Below are 20573 nucleotides of genomic sequence, written 5' to 3'. Positions count from 1 at the left end.
ATTTTGAGATCTGCAAAATCACAAAATATTCACCTGCCTTACATTCTCAGGAAGTTACTGAAGGATATGCTTCTCCAGAATGAGGGAAGAAATCAAGAAAGAGATACAGAATCCAGGAAACAGGGTCTCTGACACAGGAGGATGGTGAAAAGAATTCCCACAGGAAGAAAAGCTCTAGGAAAGCATTTATGCAGGAGACCTAGAGAGCAGCCATTCTAAATTGGAGCAGGAAGAAAGAAGGTGCTAGGAGATGTGTCTTTAGGAAAATATAACTGGCATTTTCACCATGGTGAGAAGAACTTAGTTTTGTCACAATTTTAGGGGAAGGATTGGTGATAGATACATATAAAACCAAGGAAAAGGAAAAGATAGGCAATTAATAACTTCAGAAGAAATAGAAAATTGAAGAAAGGAAATATGATCATGACATACTGTAATTCAGTTATGTGCTAGTGTATAGTTTGGTTTTTAGCTGAAAAAGATAGCAACACTATGTTGACAGGGTGATGGGAAGGGAAGTATTTGAGGGGTCGGGGGAAGGAAGGTGGGTGTAACAGAGCTACAGTAGCATCTTCCATACTAAAAAGTCTGAAACTGATGGCTAAAGTGGAAAAACCCAGAAAATAGCAACTTAAGCATTTTATTCAGAAATATGAATTAAAAAAAACAGCTTTAAAAAAAGGAGATATGAAAATGCTTGCCTCTAAGGAATAGACTATGAGAAGTGAAGGGAATTTCATTGTAAACTTCGTACTATCGGACCTTTTCACTTATGTAGATGTATTATTTTCTGTGAAAAGCATAGATCACATTTAGGAAAAGACAGATGTATTTTAACAGAAGTAAAGGGAAACCAGGAAGGAGGCACAGGTTTAGAACATTTCTGAAATAGTAAATGAGGGCATAATAGTACTGTTTTACCTGTGGCTCTTTACAAAGCAGTTTCCTATTAATTGTCTCGTTTCATCCTCCTAGAAATACAGGCAAAGTCAATATTGTCCCTTTTTTCCAGTTGTGGGAATGGAGTTTTGGGGCTGTAAGACTTTTTTGGTTTCCAGTCTGCTGTATCATTGCACCTCTATAGGCGTCTGTTTGGAACTTTTCAGATTTTGTAACTTTGTATTTTACCAAGAGAAGACAGAAAGTACGGGAATGCATTCTTCTTTGACATCATGGGAAGGAATATAGGAAAACACGTGTGTGCGTGTTCGTGTGTGTGTGTGTGTATGTGTGTATAACTAGTATGTGTGTGTGCTGGTACTCATGAGTATCTATAATACATGACATGGTATTATGAAATGATGAGAGGAATGCAAAATGTTTTGTAGTGTTCAAAGGCAAGGAAGGTGCATGTTAAATACATTTCTTTAGAAGGCAGTGTGAGAGATGGCTCAGGGTAGAGTAGAATTTCTATAGTCTGATTCCTCTCCTCACCCCACACCCCCCTCCTTGAATGAGATTTCATAAAGTGTACAGCTGGACAGAATTAAAGGAACCCACAGGATCAATAGACTACAGACCCTAATGAAGTGATCTATAATTTAACAAACAATATATGATATGAGAAAACCCTTTGCAAAGTAAAAAGCCTATCCTTACATTAAATTATTATGATCATAGTCACTTAATGAAAGATTTGGTGGCTTGTTACAAAATGACTGAATTAGCTTTGAGCAAAATATAAAAGTAATCGTATTTTCAAAGTAAATTTTTAAATTCCGTGTCTATCAGCTTTCAGCAAATACTGAGTTGAATTGTTAAGGCAATATTTGGGAGAGAAAAACAAAAGTTATAGCATTTAAGTAGCATTATTTATTTCAGAAATTCCTTCCGGAAAAACGGAGGAACCCTCCACTGCCAAAGCCATTTATTTTTAGCTAGACCACAAAATAAATAAAGTTTAAGAAGGCCATTTGTGGGTCTTTGTCTTCACTGCCCCTGGGGAACTGAATCAGACTAAAGCCTTTTTTCATTTATATAAGTTCCCCTTCTTCATGATAAGTGTTTGTAGGACTCTAAATCATTCGTACTTAAGTTTTGTTAACATTGTATATCGTTAACATCATTTTATAGTACTGAGGTTGTGTATTGTAGCCTATAGAACACTGGAAATAAAGTTAAAATATAGATCCTAGTTCTGGCATTTAATTAGGTAATCTTAATCTGTCTGAATGTTAGAAGGACTGTCATCTTTGAATGAAGATGACACCAGTATTACAGCAGTTGGTTTAAGATCAGATGCATGTTACATTAATAGTAAGGCTTTTAAAGTTGTCACTGTGATCACCTCATACTCTTGGATCCTTTTCTTCCTCTGAGATAGAGAGGAAAGTAGTGAAAAGAGCATGGATTTTTGGAGTTTTTGGCCCTTGGTTTTCTACTCTGCAAAATGGGAAAATACTCCTTTATTAGAATTACTGTGAAAATTAGGTACAATTACATCTAAAGTACGTAAAATTGTACTTGGGGGCATTGTAGAAACTCAGTAAAATATTTCAGCTTTTTCTTTGCCACACAAAGGTCAGAATCTCCCAAAGACTTCCAGGGCCTGCAAATTGGCTCATACCATCAGAGGAAAGGCCTTGGGTGAATATGGAGTGGCCTGGTGTGCTTCCTTCTCTCAGGAATGGTAAATCCCCTAAGTACTGCCTTGATAGTGAGCTCCAGTTCTTCAAACTGATGTTTTATGTATTTTGTCCTGCTTTAATAATATGTTTTCCAGTAGGGTTAGTCCTGTACAAATCTTGAACATTAAGATACACATATAATACTTGGATGTATTTCATCAAGGGAATAGTAAGTCATTGGGGCTTACAGTAAGAACTTTAAATACTTTAGGAGGTGGAAAGGAAATTTGACGCTGAAGCAGCAGAGAGGGGTCACTTTAATCAAACTTTAAAAATGAGTTGGTCTTAGGCAGAAAATACAGTTTTGGCAGCTCATATTTTAAGCTTAAAAGTCCTGATGAAGAGGGGCCATTTATATACGTAAGGAATAAAGAGATCGTGTAATGTGTAGTGACCAAAAGTATGTGCTTAAGAGGCACATACTTTTTAAAATATAATCAGTCAGCTAATATATTTCTAAAGTATATATTAGACAGACCTGGGTTTGAGTCCTAGCCCTGCCACTTACTAGCTGTGAGACCTGGAGCAAAGTACCTAATTGTTCTTAGTCTTAGTTGTATTAACTAACAACACCGTCTCATGTAAGTATTGTGAAGATTAAACGAGCTAATGCACGTGAAGCTCTTAACACAGTGCTTGGCATACAGTAAGGACTCAGTACATGTTGGTACAACTGTCTTGCAAATAAGGTAGTATGGATGAAGCAGAAGTTTTAAGTTGAGATATAAGGGGGAATAAGTTTGGAAAGATAAACTGGTGCTAGCTGGTCTGGAATATATGGATAAGGAAGTTGATTCTAATTAGGAATTAGAGGTAGACTTAAGACTTCTGAGAAAATGAATGACATAAATAATAGAATCCTGAAGTGACAGAGCTTAGAGGATCCCTTAACAGTCATAATCTGGACTCCTGCTTTCACAGATGGGGAAAGAGAGACCCAGAAGAGAGACAGAGTTAATTATTTGCAGAACTGGGACTAGAATCCAGGTATTAAACCTCCTTTAGACTGTCATGCCACTAGAATAAGTCGAAAGGGTATTCAACATTTGTCAAGTGCTTAGAAAATAGGAGATTCCAGCAGGTTTGGAAAAAAAGGAAACAACTGTTCAGATTTTGGTTTGTGTTAAGTAAAATTGAAGAATTGTCTTTCCATTGGTACTTTCAGCCAAACAAATTAAGATTTCTTTTTTCAAATACTAATTAAAGTGTTCTTTTGTTCACTGGTAACAACCTCAGAAATGTTTGTTTGAGAAGGTAAAAAAAAAAGTGGGTATTTCTAGAATTCCTTCATTGGTATTTATAATTGTACTGCTAGTATGATTGAAGGGTAAAATTTTTGCTTAAATAAAATGGAAGATCATAGGTTGTCTAGTAACTTTTTTTTTTTGAGACGGAGTCTTGTACTGTCACCCAGGCCATAGTGTAGTGGTGCGATCTTGGCTCACTGCAGTCTCTGCCTCCTGGGTTCAAGCAATTCTCCTCCCTAAGCCTCCCTAGTAGCTGGGACTACAGGTGTGCACCACTCCCAGCTAATTTTTTTGTATTTTTAGTAGAGACAGGGTTTCACCATGTTGGCCAGGATGGTCTCAATCTCCTGACCTCGTGATCCGCCCGCCTCGGCCTCCCAAAGTGCTGGGATTACAGGCGTCAGCCACCACGCCCAGCTGTCTAGTAACTTAAAGTAGTTGAGGTTGTTACCAGTGACCAAGAGAACGTTTTAATTAGTGCTGGAATTACAGGTGTGAGCCATCATGCTTGGCTGACCTCTTAGAGAATTCTTAATGCAATATAGCAATTCATTGATGGAGTTGTTGCATGACCAGTATCATACAAACACAGATTTTCATTTAATATTTGTTAATTGTTATAAGAGCAAGAAACTCCCATAGAATTATAAAGTTATATTTTAATATATCTAGCCATTTTGCAACTGCTGGTTTTTTTTTTTTTTAGAGGGTGTTTTGCTCTTGTTGCCTAGGCTGGAGTGCAGTGGCACGATCTTGGCTCACTGCAAACCTCTGCCTCCTGGGGTTCAAGCCATTCTCCTGCCTCAGCCTCCTGAGAAGCTGGGATTACAGGCATACATCACCACACCCAGCTAATTTTGTATTTTTAGTAGAGATGGGGTTTTACCATGTTGGCCAGGCTGGTCTAAAACTCCTGACCTCAGGTGATCTGGCCACCTTGGCCTCTCCCAAAGTGCTAGGATTACAGGCGTGAGCCATCATGCCTGGTCAACTGTTACATATTTTTGCTACTCAGTAGGCACACTTAAACCTCTGACTTGAGACTTCTTTCAGAAGAAGCTGACTTTTTAAAGTAAAACTATTTGTTAAGCATTTTGAAGCATTTATAAACATTTTCTTAGAAATAATCCATTGATTTGATTATGTAAAAATGTAACTTGAGGAATATGAGACTTGGTCCTCTCGTGTGTCTCTGTGTTATATATTATTAGTAGGTGATTTTGAGATTATTTTCTCCATTGCATATAATGCTTTACAAAATCTTTAAACAAATAATAAGTCAAACAATACAATCCATATTAAGCTATGTTAAACTGTACTAACAGAGCATTTGATATGCAGTTTACTTGGTAATAATACAATGAAATAAGTATTTGGAAGTTCATCGCGGTTATCAGAAACATTTGTTTGGAATACGACTTTGCATATAATAATTTCATGTCTTCCTAGTTCACTCATAAATTACCTCCCCCCTTTGACCATCACCACGTCTTTCATCAAAATGACATTTTGTGTGTTCATTTTTGTCAGGTAACAGTACTTGAGTATTTCCTGCTTCTTGATCCTCTCCATGATAGATTGCTGTGAAGGAGAATCAACAATAGCAAACCAGGAAGAGAAGTTGACAGTGCCGTTAGCATTTGTGCCTTATCTATACATGATTTGAGACTGTTTTGCCAAACATTGAATAATTTTCCTGTGGGAAACTTGAGCCCTAAAAGGAAATGAACATAGCTAAAAGGCTGCATATCACATGGGACTTAGATTTATTTTTAGAATGGCACTATAATGCCATATTTGGATTGAAACAATGTGATGGCAGTACAGTATTTTATTAAATAAAGAGCCGTCTTTTCTGAGGAAGTCATCTACTTTTCTGTTACATTGTATGGTATAGATTGAACATAATAATCAGTCAGCTGATATAATTCTAAAGTATATATTAAAGTTAGAGGAGCTTATTTGGCAACATTTCTAGAGCCAGCTTATTGAGTCTGATGTAGTAAAGGTTCTATGATAGTTCAATCATTACAGCATATGGTGGGTTTTTTGTTTTGTATGTTTGGAGTAAGTTGTTTGGAGGGGAAAAGAGAATAAAGGAGTAGAGTCATTTGGAATGTTTATACTTACTTTTCTTGACATGAAAGAGCTCCTTTCTAAATTATACAGTGGTAATAGAAAAACCTAGATGGATTTTTGCCTCTGAGAAATGATTTTGGAAGAAAAAATAATCAGCAAAGGTTTTTAATATTGAGGTCTACAGTGTTTTGGTTAGTATGGTTCATAGGCTAAAAAGCAAAATACTCATTGCATCATTTATGTTTCAGGTACAGTTTTTCTGCTACCTAATTTTTTTATAATTTCATTTGATTAAGATAAATTGTGATGTTCATAACATTCAAGAGATTTCTGAATTGTATACTGTCTAATTGCAGATCCCCCACAGGGCACTAAGTCCCAAACAGGAAAACTTGCCAAATACAGATTTTGTCCCTTGGCTTCTCTCCCAAGGTTGGAAATATGCCAACATCATAAATCTCAAGTCTGGTAAGGAGCTAGCACTGATACACTGGGCCTTAAGCCACCTGCTTTCCATACAGTGTCTCATTTGCTTCTCATAAACTGAGGCAGGGACCATTGCGTAGATTTTTTAGATAGGGGTGGTAAGGTTCATATTAAATGACTTGCCCAAGGTCACACAAATTAGTAAGTAGGAAAGGCAGTATCCAGAGACAGAACACCCTGGCCCTAGAGCTTGTGTTCTGTTGATTGCATTGTGATCTAAGTAGAGCACTAAAGTCCATTGTCTCCATTGTTTGTCAAAAGTCCAACTCTAGTCTCCACACTATTGTGGCCAGATTTGGAAATGCCTTTAGTTACCTTCATGTTCATAGGTATCTAATTCCAGTCTGCTCTGTGTGATGTGTTGGAGATTTGGAGTAGAAATTTTAAAGCATTAGTTACTGAATACCTAAACAATATATGTTTAAATGTATAGAGATCAGTTTCCTGTTTATTTTTGATCCAGGTTTTGAATTGTTATTAACTGTTAATCAACGGTAGTTTTACTGCAAGTATGGTTTTTGCCTTCTTCGAGAGCAAATCACAAGGGTAAATATACAAAGCAATATCTACACACATCCAATTTTCACTAAAATTCCTGCTGTTGCATTGGTGTGGAAGAACAGCACCACAGGACAGAGAGGTCCCATGGTTCTTAGTTGAAAATACTGACTTAAAGAGCAATGTTGCTGGTTTCGTAGGGACAAGTAAAAATGTGTGTGTATTATATAATTACATTCTTCAGAGCTAAATTTAAGATGAAGATGTTTTTGTATTGTCAGTGTTAAGTGAGCCCACCAATCAGATACTTATTTCTTGAATTCTTACTGATTTGACTATGTAATTGACTTTGAGGGGCTTTAATTTGTTTTATACAAATACACTGTAACTCATATTACTGATATACAGGCTATGAGATCCTTTTTGTTATGTAAGATTGAGCTGCAAATTTGATTCTGAGCTTTCCGGAGGCCAAAGCAGAAATGAACACTGGATCATTTCCATGGGGAAAAATATGCATAATTTTTTAGGAGAAACTGTTTTTTGATGGGGACCCTGAGTAAAGTGGTAGGACATGTCCTCACCACCGTGAAATACAACATTTCAATAGCAGGGGTTTTTTTGGTTGCTTTTTTTTTTTCTTTCTTTCTTTTTTTGACAGGGTCTTAGAACATGCAAATACCACAATTTAGTGAAGGTAGTTTTGTGAAAGGTCAAGATACTGTGATCTAAAAATATATCTATCTAGTGGTCAGCCTTAAAGAATAAAACTCAGAACATTTAAAAGAATACTACTTTATTTTTTAAGATATGAAATTATTAATATACGTGACCCCTAGCATTTAGAGACTGCCTTTTCTTTGAATAACTTACAGAGGAGCCACATGTTGTGATTTTATTCACCTTGGTTTTATATTTAAGAGTGTCTTATATTTCTCTGGCTACATATTATTAGGGCCTTAGTTATTTCTGTTTTTCATAAACACTGATCGGCCTTCATACAGGGAAGCGTGTTCAAATGAGTAAAAAGAAAAGCTTATTTTCGAAGTCTGTGTCGTACCAGTTTTAGTTATGAGTCTAGATGGGAAAATGTATTTTAAAATATATTAGACGTTATAAATGTGATTCAATACTGATAAGAGAATATTTTCACTTTTACAGTATGTTCATTTGGGTTACGAAGGTGAGCTAGGAAGCCAGGCCAGTTGGGTTCCAGACCTAGCTTCCCACTTTCTAGCCAAGTGATTTAACTTTTTTCCTCATTTGTCAAATGGGGGAGTTAAATAAACCCACCTCAAAAGGTTTTTAAGATAGACCTACATTTTGTTACTTAAATAATTATTTTTAGGTCTGTGAAAGTACATCTAGGAATAGAAAATTTCTTTTAGATCTTTTAGATAAGTGGCTCTGAACCTTACTATGTGTCATTTATCTCTTTGAGAATGAATTTAATTAATTAAGTTTTTATGGGGTGTCTACTGTGTGTCAGATACTCTTCTCTGGGCTTACAGATATACATGAACAAAACAGAAATCTCTCTCTTCATAAAGCTTAACTTTCTGGTGAATATGTTTAAAACCCTGAACACTCTTCACACAAAATTTTGCATATAGGTCAGGTGCGGTGGCTCACACCTGTAATCCCAGTACTTTGGGAGGCTGAGGTGGACCAATCACTTGGGACAAGGAGTTTAAGACCCCCAGTTCGAGACCAGCCTGGTCAACATGGGGAAACCCTATCTCTACAAAAAAAAAGTTACAAAAAATTAGCTGGTCATGATGGTGCGTGCCTGTAATCCCAGCTGCTCGGGAGGCTGAGGCAGGAGAATCGCTTGAACCCAGGAGTCGGAGGTTACAGTGAGCCAAGTTCACACCACTGCACTCCAGCCTGGGCAGCAAAGTACGACTCTGTCTCATAAAAACAAAACAAAACAAAGCAAAACAAAAAACTTTGCATACAGTATGGAAACCGATAAGTCTGTTTATTAAATCTCAGGCTAAGAATACTATACACACCTTCTTTTTATTTGTCATAATTCTTGTGAGGCATCCCTTTAGATGGTTTCAGTATTTAATTTTAAAAGACAAAGCTATTAAGAGACAAAATAATATTACTGTTTTCTTTGTCACTTTTCTTGGCTCTATCAAATTAGAAGTGCTTGAGATGTGACATGGCCATCTGAAATAAAATTTCCAGATTTTGCAGACTTTTGTAGGACCATCTTGGTTTTAACCAAACATCCCAAATATAAGACATCTGTTTTCACAGGCTTAACAGTCTTATTCTCATTCTTTATTTTGTTCACTTAGCCAGTTCTGCTTCCAGACATATGAAATGAAATGACATGAGTGCTATGTAATTAAGAGAGAATTATTTTACCTCAGGGAGATTTTTGGTCCTCATTTATTTTATATCAAGCATAGCATACTTGCAATTTCATTTTCTTTCTTTTGAATTTTTATCCCATTTGTTTAGGGGATTTTAAAAACTAAATCTATAAAATTATTTCTGATAAGTGGTAGCTGACTTTTTAAAAAGAAAATGTAACCCAAAATTGTTACTTTATTCCTGTGAAGTATATTTTAAAGATAGGAGGTGGCATAATGTATTGGAGTAGGTTTTGGCATTGTTTTTGTTTTCTGTTTTCTTAAATATTATATGATGGCATTTAATAAAGCATTTGTAACATTCTGGATTAGTCTTAAGAACTAACTTTTTCTTTGGGCAACAAGCTACTTTGGAAATAATAATTTTTTCTATGCTGGTTATTTCTCATGGCAGCCTTCCACTGCATTTTCTTTGTTTGGGTACTCTCTTTTTCTTCCTGCCATTCTTAGCTTTCTATTTTTCAACTTGAGTTTACAAAGGGATGTGTATTCAGAGGGTTTCCAACAGTTCCCAGTACCTTGTTAATCCTGAGAAAATACCCAGTGGGCCTCTTCTCACAGTAAGGTATAAAAATAGTCATCCAGAAAGATTACAGAATGTGGTTCCACTGTGGTTTTAACTCACGCTAGACTTTTAAAACCAAGTTAGGGAGAAGAAAACAGCATAAATGTTATTTTCTTAGATTTTTTTTATCTGCACAAACTATTTTAGGAGAGCCTTCAAATTTAAGAAAGTAATAGAGCTTCACCATTGCTTTATTGTATACACTCAAAATAGCATCATAATTGGGGACAAGAAAGAAACCACCTACAAGTAAACCCATGAACAGAACCTGCCTTTGATTACTGTAGAGCTTATGTCCACAATGTTCATTTCATTAATTTTTTTCCACAAATTTAGTCAAGCATTTTATTGAGTATGTTAACAAGTTGTGTGTGAGATTGGGTGGTTTAACTTCTCTAAGTCTGAATTTACGTATGGTAGAATAAGGAAGTAATACTTCTTCTTTTTTCTTTTTTCTTTTATTAAACTTTATTTATAAGAACAGTTTTAGATTTACAGAAATATTGTAAAAAATATTACAAGGAATTCCCATATACTCTGTTATTAACTCTACTATTAACGCCTTATATTAGTATGGTATATTTATTATAATCGATAACTCAATATTGATACAGGTCAGATACAGTGGCTCACACCTGTAATCCCAGTACTTTGGGAGGCTGAGATGGGCCAATCACTTGAGAGAAGGAGTTCAAGACCAGCAGTTTGAGACCAGCCTGGTCAACATGGGGAAATCCCCTTGTTACAAAAAAAAAGTTACAAAAAATTAGCTGGACCAAACTTTATTTACATTTCTTTAGTTTTTATCTAATATCCTTTTTCTGTTCCAGGATTCCATCCAGGATAGTGCATTTCATTTAGTCCTCATATTTCCTTAGATTCCTGTTGACTGTGATAGTTTATTAGGCTTGCCTTGTTTTTGATGACGTTGACAGTTTTAAGAAATACTGCTGAAGTATTTTGTAGAATGTCTTTCAAGTTAAATTTGTCTGATTTTTTCATGAAGTCATGAATTTTGAGGAGGAAGAATAGAGAGGTAAAGCGCCATTTTCATGACATCAAGGGTACATGCTATCAGCATGACATCACTGTTGTTGACCTCGATCATCTGGCTAAGGCCATCTTTGTCAGTTTTCTCCACCATAAGATTTATTTTCTTAGCTTACTACAGATGCGCTTTGCACTACCTATCAATACATCCTGGAAAGCATTCCACATCAGTCATAGAGCTCTTCTTCATTCTTTTTTGCAGATGCTTTGTATTCCCTTGTACAAATGTATCACAGTTTATCCAACCACTCTTCCATATATGGCCGTTTAGGTTATTTCACACATTTTATAATCACAAACAATGATGCAATTAATATTCTTATTATTTTACTGTTGATAATGCAATTAAAACTGTGTACTGTGAAAAAAAAAAGATTTATTTTTCCCACCATGTCGTACTGTACTGTACTCTTCTGAAGGAGGTCACTATGCACAGCGCACACTTAAGGAGTGGGGAGGTTTTCTCCCCTTCCTTGAAGGTATCTACATAAATTATTGGGGATTCTTCTGCACAGGACATTTGTCTCTTCTCCTTCATTTATTTATCCAATTATTTATTTATATAAGTATAGAGTCCTGGATATTTCTTTTATTGGTTGATTGACTGGAGACAGGGTCTTGTTCTGTCACAGAGGCTGGAATGCAATGGCATGATCGCAGCACACTGCAGCTTTTACCTCCCAGGCTCAAGTGATCCTCCCACCTCAGCCTCCTGAATAGCTGGGACTACATGTGCTGCCATGCCTGGTTAATTTGTGTTGTTTGTTTTTTTGGTTTTATTTATTTATTTGTAGAGACAAGATTTCACCATTTGCCCAGGCTGGTCTTGAACTCCTTGGTTCAAGCAGTCCTCCCACGTTGGACTCCTAAAGTGCTGAGATTACAGGTGTGAACCACCATGCCCAGCCAGATACTTTTTTCTTTCTTTTTTTTTTTCCTTGAGATGGAGTTTCGCTCTTGTCCCCCAGGGCTGGAATGCAATGGCACAATCTTGGCTCACTGCAACTTCTGCCTCCTGGGTTCAAGCAGTTCTTCTGCCTCAGCTTCCTAAGTAGCTGGGATTACAGGTGCCTACCACCATGCCCAGCTAATTTTTGTATTTTTAGTAGAGATGGGTTTTGCCATGTTAGCCAGGCTGGTCTCGAACTCCTGACCTCAGGTGATCCACCAACCTCGACCTCCCAGAGTATTGGGATTACAGGCATGAGCTACCGCGTCCAGCCATTCAGCCATTTCTTTTATACTTACATAACCCAGTTTATTTTGTTGCTCAAATTGCTCCAGCTTTACCATTGGGAACTCTTTGAGTTGGCTCCTGTGTCCCTTTGACGTACCCCCATCAATGTAGGTTTGTTTTCTTTGTGGTAGGGGTAAAGGGAAACACTTTCTTATTTTTTGCCAATACAAGATGTTCCAGGCTATCTTGTATGTTTCCTGCCCTCATCCTAGAATCAGCCATTTCTCCAAGGAGGGTTGGTTCCTTGCTACTGGATGTTACTGCTTCTAGGCCCTCTCGACTAACAGAGCAAGCAAATGTATATATGGTAATACCTTTTTTTTTTTTTCGGAGACAGAATCTCACTCTGTTGCCCAGGCTGGAGTGCAGTGGCATGAGTGCAGCTGAGGCTCACTGCAACCTCCGCCTCCTGGGTTCAAGCAATTCTCCTGCCTCAGCCTCCTGAGTAGCTCAACTACAGGCACATGCTGCCATGCCTGGCTAATTTTTTTGTGTTTTTATTAGAGATGGAGTTTCACTGTGCTGGCCAGGCTGGTCTGAAATTCCTGAGCTCAGGCAATCCACTCACCTTACCCTCTCAAAAGAGCTGGGATTACAGGCGTGAGCCACCGCCCCTGGCTGGTAATACCTTTTTAAATGTTGACATCAGCAAATCATGTGTTGTAGTTAGAAAAGGATGGAGTCAATAAACTTTATGTACAATTTTTTACAACTTTAGATTCAATTCTTAGTTACATATAGACTAGAAGGAGCATAGGACAAATATGCAAATAACTATTCCAAAACAGAGTAATTGGTCTAAGAGAGGCACCAATGTGATTTGTAAATTGGTACAGCTTTTCTGGAGGACAAATTAGCAGGGTCACTCAAAATCCAAAAACAAGGATTATGCTGAATCTTCAGGGAAGTGGAGTGACTATGGAAACTGTCTTTTCTCCCTTAAGAATCACTGCTCTACTTTACAGCCTTGTTTATAACGAAAGGGGTAGAATAGCTGTATATCCCAAAGCTGGAGATTTTGGCAGAGTAAATTATGGCATAAGCATGTGACAGGTTACTGTTCATTTAAAATACTGAGATAGGATAATGGCCAAATAATATGAAAAAATAAAATATTTTGTAGTTAGCAAAAACAAATTTTCTAAAATCTAAATTCATTTTATAAAAATAAATAGTTAAAACCTAAAAAGTTTGACATATGCCAACCAAATATTAGCCATAGTTAGATCTGAATGGTAAAATTCTTCTTTTTTCTTTTAGGATTATTATTACAAAAAAGCAAAACGATTTTATTAAAATAAGAAAACAAAAAGGTTTTACTATACTAAGAAAGCCAAAAGCTGGATTTTTTTTTCCTTTTAAAATGCCATAAAGTAGATCATTAATTTCAGGTTATGTTTGGGGAAGAGATTTGGATTTTAGAATGATGTGTTAATTCTCAGTATTTATTTAGTGAATAAATTTAAGAAATGCTGATATTTTAGAGTATAGTTTTAAATAGAATTACTTCCAACAGTGCCCAAATTCTGCCATGCCAGTCACCCCTTTAAGTTTTCAAAGAAATATAAATACGAAGAAGTGTGACAAGTGGAAAACAAGGTTTAATTTGTTAACTGGGAGCCACCAGCAGCACATTGAACTGGAATATATAATCTGGGCTTAAAGACCTTTCTCTTCCTTTTTATTTTTTATTTTTGAGATAGAGTCTTGCTCTGTTCCCCAGGCTGCAGTGCAGTAGTGTGATCTTGGTTCACTGCAACCTCTGCCTCCTGGGTTCAAGTGATTCTCCTGCCTCAGCCTCCCGAGTACATGAGATTACAGATGTGCACCACCACACCCAGCTAATTTTTGTATTTTTAGTAGAGACACGGTTTCACCATGTTGGTCAGGCTGGTCTTGAACTCCTGACCTCATGATCTGCCCGCCTCGGCCTCTCAAAGTGCTGGGATTACAGGTATGAGCCACTGCACCCAGCCAGGCCTTCTTCTTCCTAATGCTCCAGTCTTCTCCCAGCAAGCCCCAGATCCTCAGGATATTGCAGCATGCATTTCAGAGACAGCAAAATGTTCTGGGTGCCTTTTTCAGCCATGACCCTACTTACTATATGGTTCAGCTGGTACTCTGAAATCAGATTAGTGTTCACTCTACTTGTGAAACAGTCAGTATGGAGAAGGAGGCATGGGCCTCCTCCTCCTGTATTCATAGTAATAGTGACCCATAAAAGTTTATGACCAGCAAAAGGATTTGATTGGCTGATGCTTTTCAGGAAAATTAATCGGACACGGTTGTGCTGGTAGAAGTAAAGAGATAAAAGAAGATCAATATTATGGTCTAAATGTTTATGTCCCCCCAAAATTCATGTTAAAATCTAATCACTAATGTGATGCTGTTAGGAGATGGGGCCTTTGGGAGGTGATTAAGTCATGAGGGCTAAGTCCTTATGCATGGGATTTGTGCCCTTGTAAAGAAGAGACCCTAGAGAACTGCCCTGCCCCATATGAGAACACAACAAGCAGATGCCACCTATAAGCCATAAAGTGAGCCTTCGCCAAACACTGAGTTTGTAAGCATCTTGATCTTGGAATTTCCAGCCTCCAGAACTGTTAAAAAAAATTCTTGTTGTTTATAAGCCACCCAGTTTGTAACACTTTGTTAGAGTAGCCTGAAGCGACTAAGACAATCATTTAGGCCCTTACATTAGTCTTGGTAAGGTGAAGCATAGGTCTGCCTTTGGGTGCAGTAGAAGTGGACAGGAAAAGACATAATCCAGATGCTGCTGAGAGAAGATCTCCAGATCAGTGATCATTCATGGCAGCTAGTATCAGAAACAAGGTGGTAAAACCGGCTGCCATTCACAAGAATAGGGAGTCTTGAGAACCATCGGTAAGGGGAGGTGGGGAATGTGAGATTACAGTTTTTGTGAGTGTAGTATAATTTACATACAATAAACATACACCTTAAGTGTTCATTTTGATGAGTTTTGACAATTTTGTTTGTGTAAACACCAATCAAAGAAAATGTATACATTTCTGTCATCTCAGAAAGTTCCCTAATACCTCTTTTTGGTTGATTTTCCACCCACCCCCAGGTAAATATCTTGATTTCTGTTACTGTGGGCTTTGCTCAACATAATGTTTTTGAGATGTGTTTGTGTTGTTTCATGTATTAGAGGTTCATTTTTATTGCTGGGTAGTATTCCATTAGATGGATATACCATAATTTATCATTTTTTTTTTGTTGATGGACATTTGAGGTTTCTAGTTAGGCTATTACAAATTAGGCTATTAGGAATAGAATTGCTGGGTCATGGTAGTTAGATATATATTTAACTTTGTGGGAAACTGCCATGTACTTTACCAAAGTGGTTACATTATTTACACACCCATTAGCAACCATTGAGAGTTCCAGTAATTTCATATCCTCATCAACATTTGGCATTTTTATTTTAGCCAGTCTCATGTCTGTCAATGTATGTGTTTATAATCTATGAGCTGTATATACTGTTTATTTTGCTGCTTGAAATGCCAGGTACTATATACCACTACATTTACAGGGTTTTATTTAAACCTTTACTACACTGCATATACAGGAATATACAGATTTTTGCAAAATGCAGCAAACATTTTTAACATTCGTTATTATGTTAAAAAAAAGTACAAAATGTTCAAAGAGATACACATTTCAAATTATAGCAGGTTGTGACAGAGTATCTGAGAGCAAAGCATGTATAAAATATATATACATGATTATATACATGATTATTGATTATATAATCAATAACATGTTAGTATATTTAAAATCATAACAAAAATCTTCTCTCTGGTCATGTTGACCACTACAAATTACTGTGTTGTAGTATACTTATAACAAGGGTTAACAAACTACCACCTCAGGGCCAAGTTCAGTTTACCTCTCATTTTTGTTTGTTCATTTGTTGTTGTTGTTGTGGTTGTTGTTGTTGTTCTTTGAGACAGGCTGTCTCTCTTATCGCCCAGACTGGAGCAGTGGCAAGGTCTTGGCTCACTGCAACCTCCACCTCCTGGACTCAAGGGATTCTCCTGCCTCAGCCTCCCAAATAGCTAAGACAAGTGTATGCCACCATGCTGGCTAATTTTTGAATTTTTGTAGAGATGAGATTTTGCCAAGTTGCCCAGGCTGATCTCAATCTCCTGGCCTCAAGTGATCCACTTGTTTCGGCCTCCCAAAGTGCTAGGATTACAGGCATGAGCTACTGTGCCTGGCCTTCTCTTGCTTTATAAATAAAGTTGTGTTAGGACACAGCAGTGCTCGTTTATTTACATATTGTCTATGGCTGCTCTGCAAGGGGAGAGTTGAATAACTGCAGCACTGAATGACTTGCAAAGCCAAAAATTTTTACCTGACCCTTTACAGGAAAAGTTTTTAAGATGTCAATACTGCACAATCCTATTGCATTTTCATTTTCTTCTGGAGATTACAGGTCTTTTTCTTGGGATAAATGAATTAGCCAAAACACAAAACTAGTTGATCAAAAAAAAAAAAAAAAAAAACCTCTGCTATAACAGCAGTAATTTTCAGAACATAACAACTGACACTTTTGCCATTCATTCCCTGTTCTTTTAAAGTTTCCATCTATGCACTGTTACCTTAAGTACATTTGTAAAAGCTTGTCTGTTAAGCCATTTTACTAACTACAGCATCCTTGAGAGGATGTATTTGGTTGACTTGATCAGTTTGGTCCTGAATGGTGTTATCTAATACGTGTTGCATTGGCAGCCTCTCTACATCAGTTACATTTATGTTTAACTCCTTAGAAATAAAAAGAATATGGCTGGACACAGTGGCTCATGCCTGTAATCCCAGCACTTTGGGAGGCCGAGGTGGGCTGATTACCTGAGGTCGCGAGTTTGAGACCAGCCTGACCAACATGGAGAAGCCCTGTCTCTACTAAAAATACAAAAATTAGGCAGACGTGGTGGTGCATGCCTGTAATCCCAGCTACTTGGGAGGCTGAGGCAGGAGAATCGCTTGAACCCAGGAGGCGGAGGTTGCGGTGAGCCGAGATCAAGCCATTGCACTCCAGCCTGGGCAACAAGAGCAAAACTCTGTCTCAAAAAAAAAAGAAAGAAAAGAAGTATATATTTGTAAAGCTTAATTTTATAAGCACTTGCTTTGGATGTTTTCCAAAAGCTCTTTGCTGTGTTCTCTTAGGAGATCATCCATAATGTTGCTGTTTTATTTTCAGAACCTTTTCAAATTTAATGTCATTCTGATAGGAACTTAATACATTCATCATTATTAGGATTTCTGCATCATTTTTGCATGACGTGGCCTCCAGCAAGTCAAATGAATTTATTCCAAGTTCTTCAGTGTATTTCCTAAGGCCAAATATTTTAAGCAAATTATTCACATGGAACTCTTCAATTTATTATCATTCTTCAAGACATCAAAAATTGAGTGTGAATTTTCAAATTGACCTTTTCTTAAGGGCATATTTTGTCCCTTCATTCCCTGATAATTCTATAATTAATGGATAAGGGATGGCAGATTGGATAAGAACTGGCCCAGTTATGAAGAGTATTTTCAGTTTTGTTTTTTTTTTTTAACATCCTATATGCAGTTGAATTTCCAAATCTTATCTCTCTCTCTCTCTCTCTCTTTAATTGAGACAGGTTTCGCTGTGTCGCCCAGGCTGCAGTGGAGTGGTGCGATGTTGGCTCACTACAACCTGTGCCTCCCAGGCTAAAGCGATTCTCGTGCCTCAGCTTTCCGAGTAGCTGGGATTACAGGTGCACGCCACCACACCTGGCTAATTTTTGTATTTTTAGTAGAGACAGGGTTTCACCATGTTGCCAGGCTGGTCTCAAACTCCTGGACTCAAGTGATCCACCCACCTCAGCCTCTCAAAGTGCCGAGATTATAGGTGTGAGCCACTGTGCCTGGCCCAAATCTCATATCTCTAATAACTGTATCCTTTTTTAGGTTGTCATCTCCATCATCAGTGTGATATGATTGATAAAACTGATGTAAAATATTTTGAAGGTTTCCACATTCCTCTCAATTCTCAGTTTAATTTTCTAGCCTTCTGGTTGTCTTAAACCACAGTCTGTCATTCTTAGCATCTTTTAGAGCTTCTGTTGTTATTTTATAGAATTCCTAAATTCATCTGGTTCACTCTGGATTGCTTCCAGTTTTGGCTCTTAAGAATAAAGCTGCTGTGAACGTTTTAGTTTAAGTCTTTTCATGCATTTATATTTTCAGTTCTCTTTGGTAAATACCTAGCAATGGAATCACTGGGTTATATGGTAAGTATATGTTTACTATTGTAAGAACTGCCAAACTGTTTCCAAGGTGTTCGTACCATTTTGCATTGAATGGGAGTTCCAGTTGTTTCTTATCCTTTGCCAACACTTCTTAATTTTAGCATTTTCTAGGTATATAGTGGAATCTCATTGTGGTTTTAATTTGTTGCCCTGAGGACTAGTAATGTTGACATCTTTTCAAGTGCTTATTTGCCATGTGTTATATCTTCCTTAGCGAAACATCTGTTCATTCTTTTATACTCTCCCACTTTTTAAAAAATTGGTCATCTGTCTCATTAATTTTGAGAGTTACATAGTCTGGATACAACTCCAGCTTTATTATCAGATAGGTTTTGTAGGTATTGTGTCCTGGCCTATGACTTTTCATGTTTTAAACAATTTTTTCAATAGTAAGATTTTAAAATTTTGATGAAGTGTCCAGCTTGTCATTTGTTTATGATTCATGTCTTATAGGGACCCCTCTTCTAACTCTTCAGTTCTCTGTTCAACTTATTCCTCACTAGCACTCTACCCTACAATTCTAGCTACCTTACCCCAAAATCTGTGCATGCACGTGCTCACTCTCTTTCTCTCTCTCCCTCTTCCTCTCTCCCCACTTCCCAGTTATTGGAGATACCTTCAACTCCCAGTTCTAATTCAGTCTGGAAGCTGCCACCATGTAATTAGCTGTTGTAGTCTTAGCTCTCCCTTGGATTTTTTCCTTTTGTCGAAGAGCACCATAGTCCTGAACTGCCATTAACTGTTAAGACTGTGTTAATAACTCTAAGTAACATATGCCACTAAAGCTCTTTGAAAAGCAGTTTGGCAATGTCCTTGAAGGTAGAAATAGTTTTCTGTTTAAGAAAGAGCATTGGCTTTAAAGTTAGTTTAAATCCCACAACTATAAAATATTCATGGCCCTGGGAACATGATTGCCCAAAAGGCCAGAGAAATTATTGGACAAGAGAAGAACATCACTTTCATTTTTCATCTTAAAACAGAGGAATTACGTTCTTTGATAGTATGCTGATTATGATGCATTCTTACCAAGGATAATCAACTCTATTGTGTTAGCTATGAAGACACTGCATTGTTAAAGTAGAAGGCCATGTTTCTGTGTTCCAGTTCTTTACTATGTTAGCAAATGAAATTTAACAAGGGGAGAATATTAGAAATAGCTGGGTGCTTGGTATATTTTACAAATGTTTGTTGACATTATTGACATTTGTTCAGTTTTAGTTAACCATCATAGAAGAGGAAACAGTTTTTGTCCATTGGAAAAAGTGAAAAATATTTTCCCATAGCCTGTTTGAATTCCTTGGCATTTGGTGGTCTTGTTTTATACTGAGTAGATTGCTTTGTACATTATTATGCCATTTGCCCCTAGGACAAACCCCAATTAAGTAACTACTCTTTTTCATTGAAAACTGGCATATGGGCTTCATTCCAAAGCATCAATTAAAGCAGCAGTTTTTCTACTGGGAACACTTTACCTCCTCCTTTTGCGATTAGTTTGAGTATTTTCCTATGGGAAATCCATTTTGAATAGCACATTTTCCATCTTACAATGGAAGGGTCACCAGCTGCACTTCTTTGCAGTAAGGGTGGAGTGTAATATGGAAGTGTATGGAGTGAAATAGGTTGCTTTTCTTTCATCTTTTTCCCTCTTTACATTTGCTTTTGCTTGAGTGGTTGGTCCCTGAAGAGGCAGTAACTATGGGCATACATATGTGTATATATGTCCTTGCAACATTTAAAGCATGTGAATGAGAAGACCTTGTATAAACCTGAATAAGAATTTACTTGATTAACCTAACTAAACACTCTCTTTCCTTATGTTTCCACAGGAGTCTCCCCAGGACAGTGCTATCACCCGGGATATTAACCGAACATTCCCAGCCCATGACTACTTTAAGGACACAGGAGGAGATGGACAAGATTCCTTATATAAAATATGCAAGGTATTTCATGTCAAAAAAAAAAAAAGACTCAATTTTGAGTGGTGGTTCTGCTTTGAAATTATGAAAACAACTACAAAGTGTAATTTGTATTTGATGTTCAATAATTAGATGTTTCTAATTATTTTCATTTATTTATGATTCATGTCTTACAGGGA

At 37.1% G+C, this 20573-nt stretch overlaps 1 protein-coding gene across 4 annotated transcripts in view; it reads left to right on the top strand.

Annotated features, from left to right (window-relative positions):
• RABGAP1 (RAB GTPase activating protein 1) overlaps window positions 1-20573 on the top strand; it is a 174271-nt gene that overhangs the window by 112447 nt on the left and 41251 nt on the right. For all 4 annotated transcript variants that reach the window (XM_012458174.3, XM_064378169.1, XM_012458173.3 and 1 more), the window contains one exon: window positions 20305-20418. In XM_012458174.3, the coding sequence (XP_012313597.1) occupies window positions 20305-20418 (114 nt within the window). The remainder of the gene's footprint in view (window positions 1-20304; window positions 20419-20573) is intronic.

The sequence above is a fragment of the Aotus nancymaae genome, unplaced genomic scaffold (genome assembly GCF_030222135.1).
Source record: "Aotus nancymaae isolate 86718 unplaced genomic scaffold, 86718_ANA_hifiasm-v0.15.2.pri h1tg000003l, whole genome shotgun sequence".
In the NCBI taxonomy this organism is placed as follows: domain Eukaryota; kingdom Metazoa; phylum Chordata; class Mammalia; order Primates; family Aotidae; genus Aotus; species Aotus nancymaae.
Note: the sequence above shows the minus strand (reverse complement) of the source record. Positions and strands in the feature narration are given on the sequence as shown.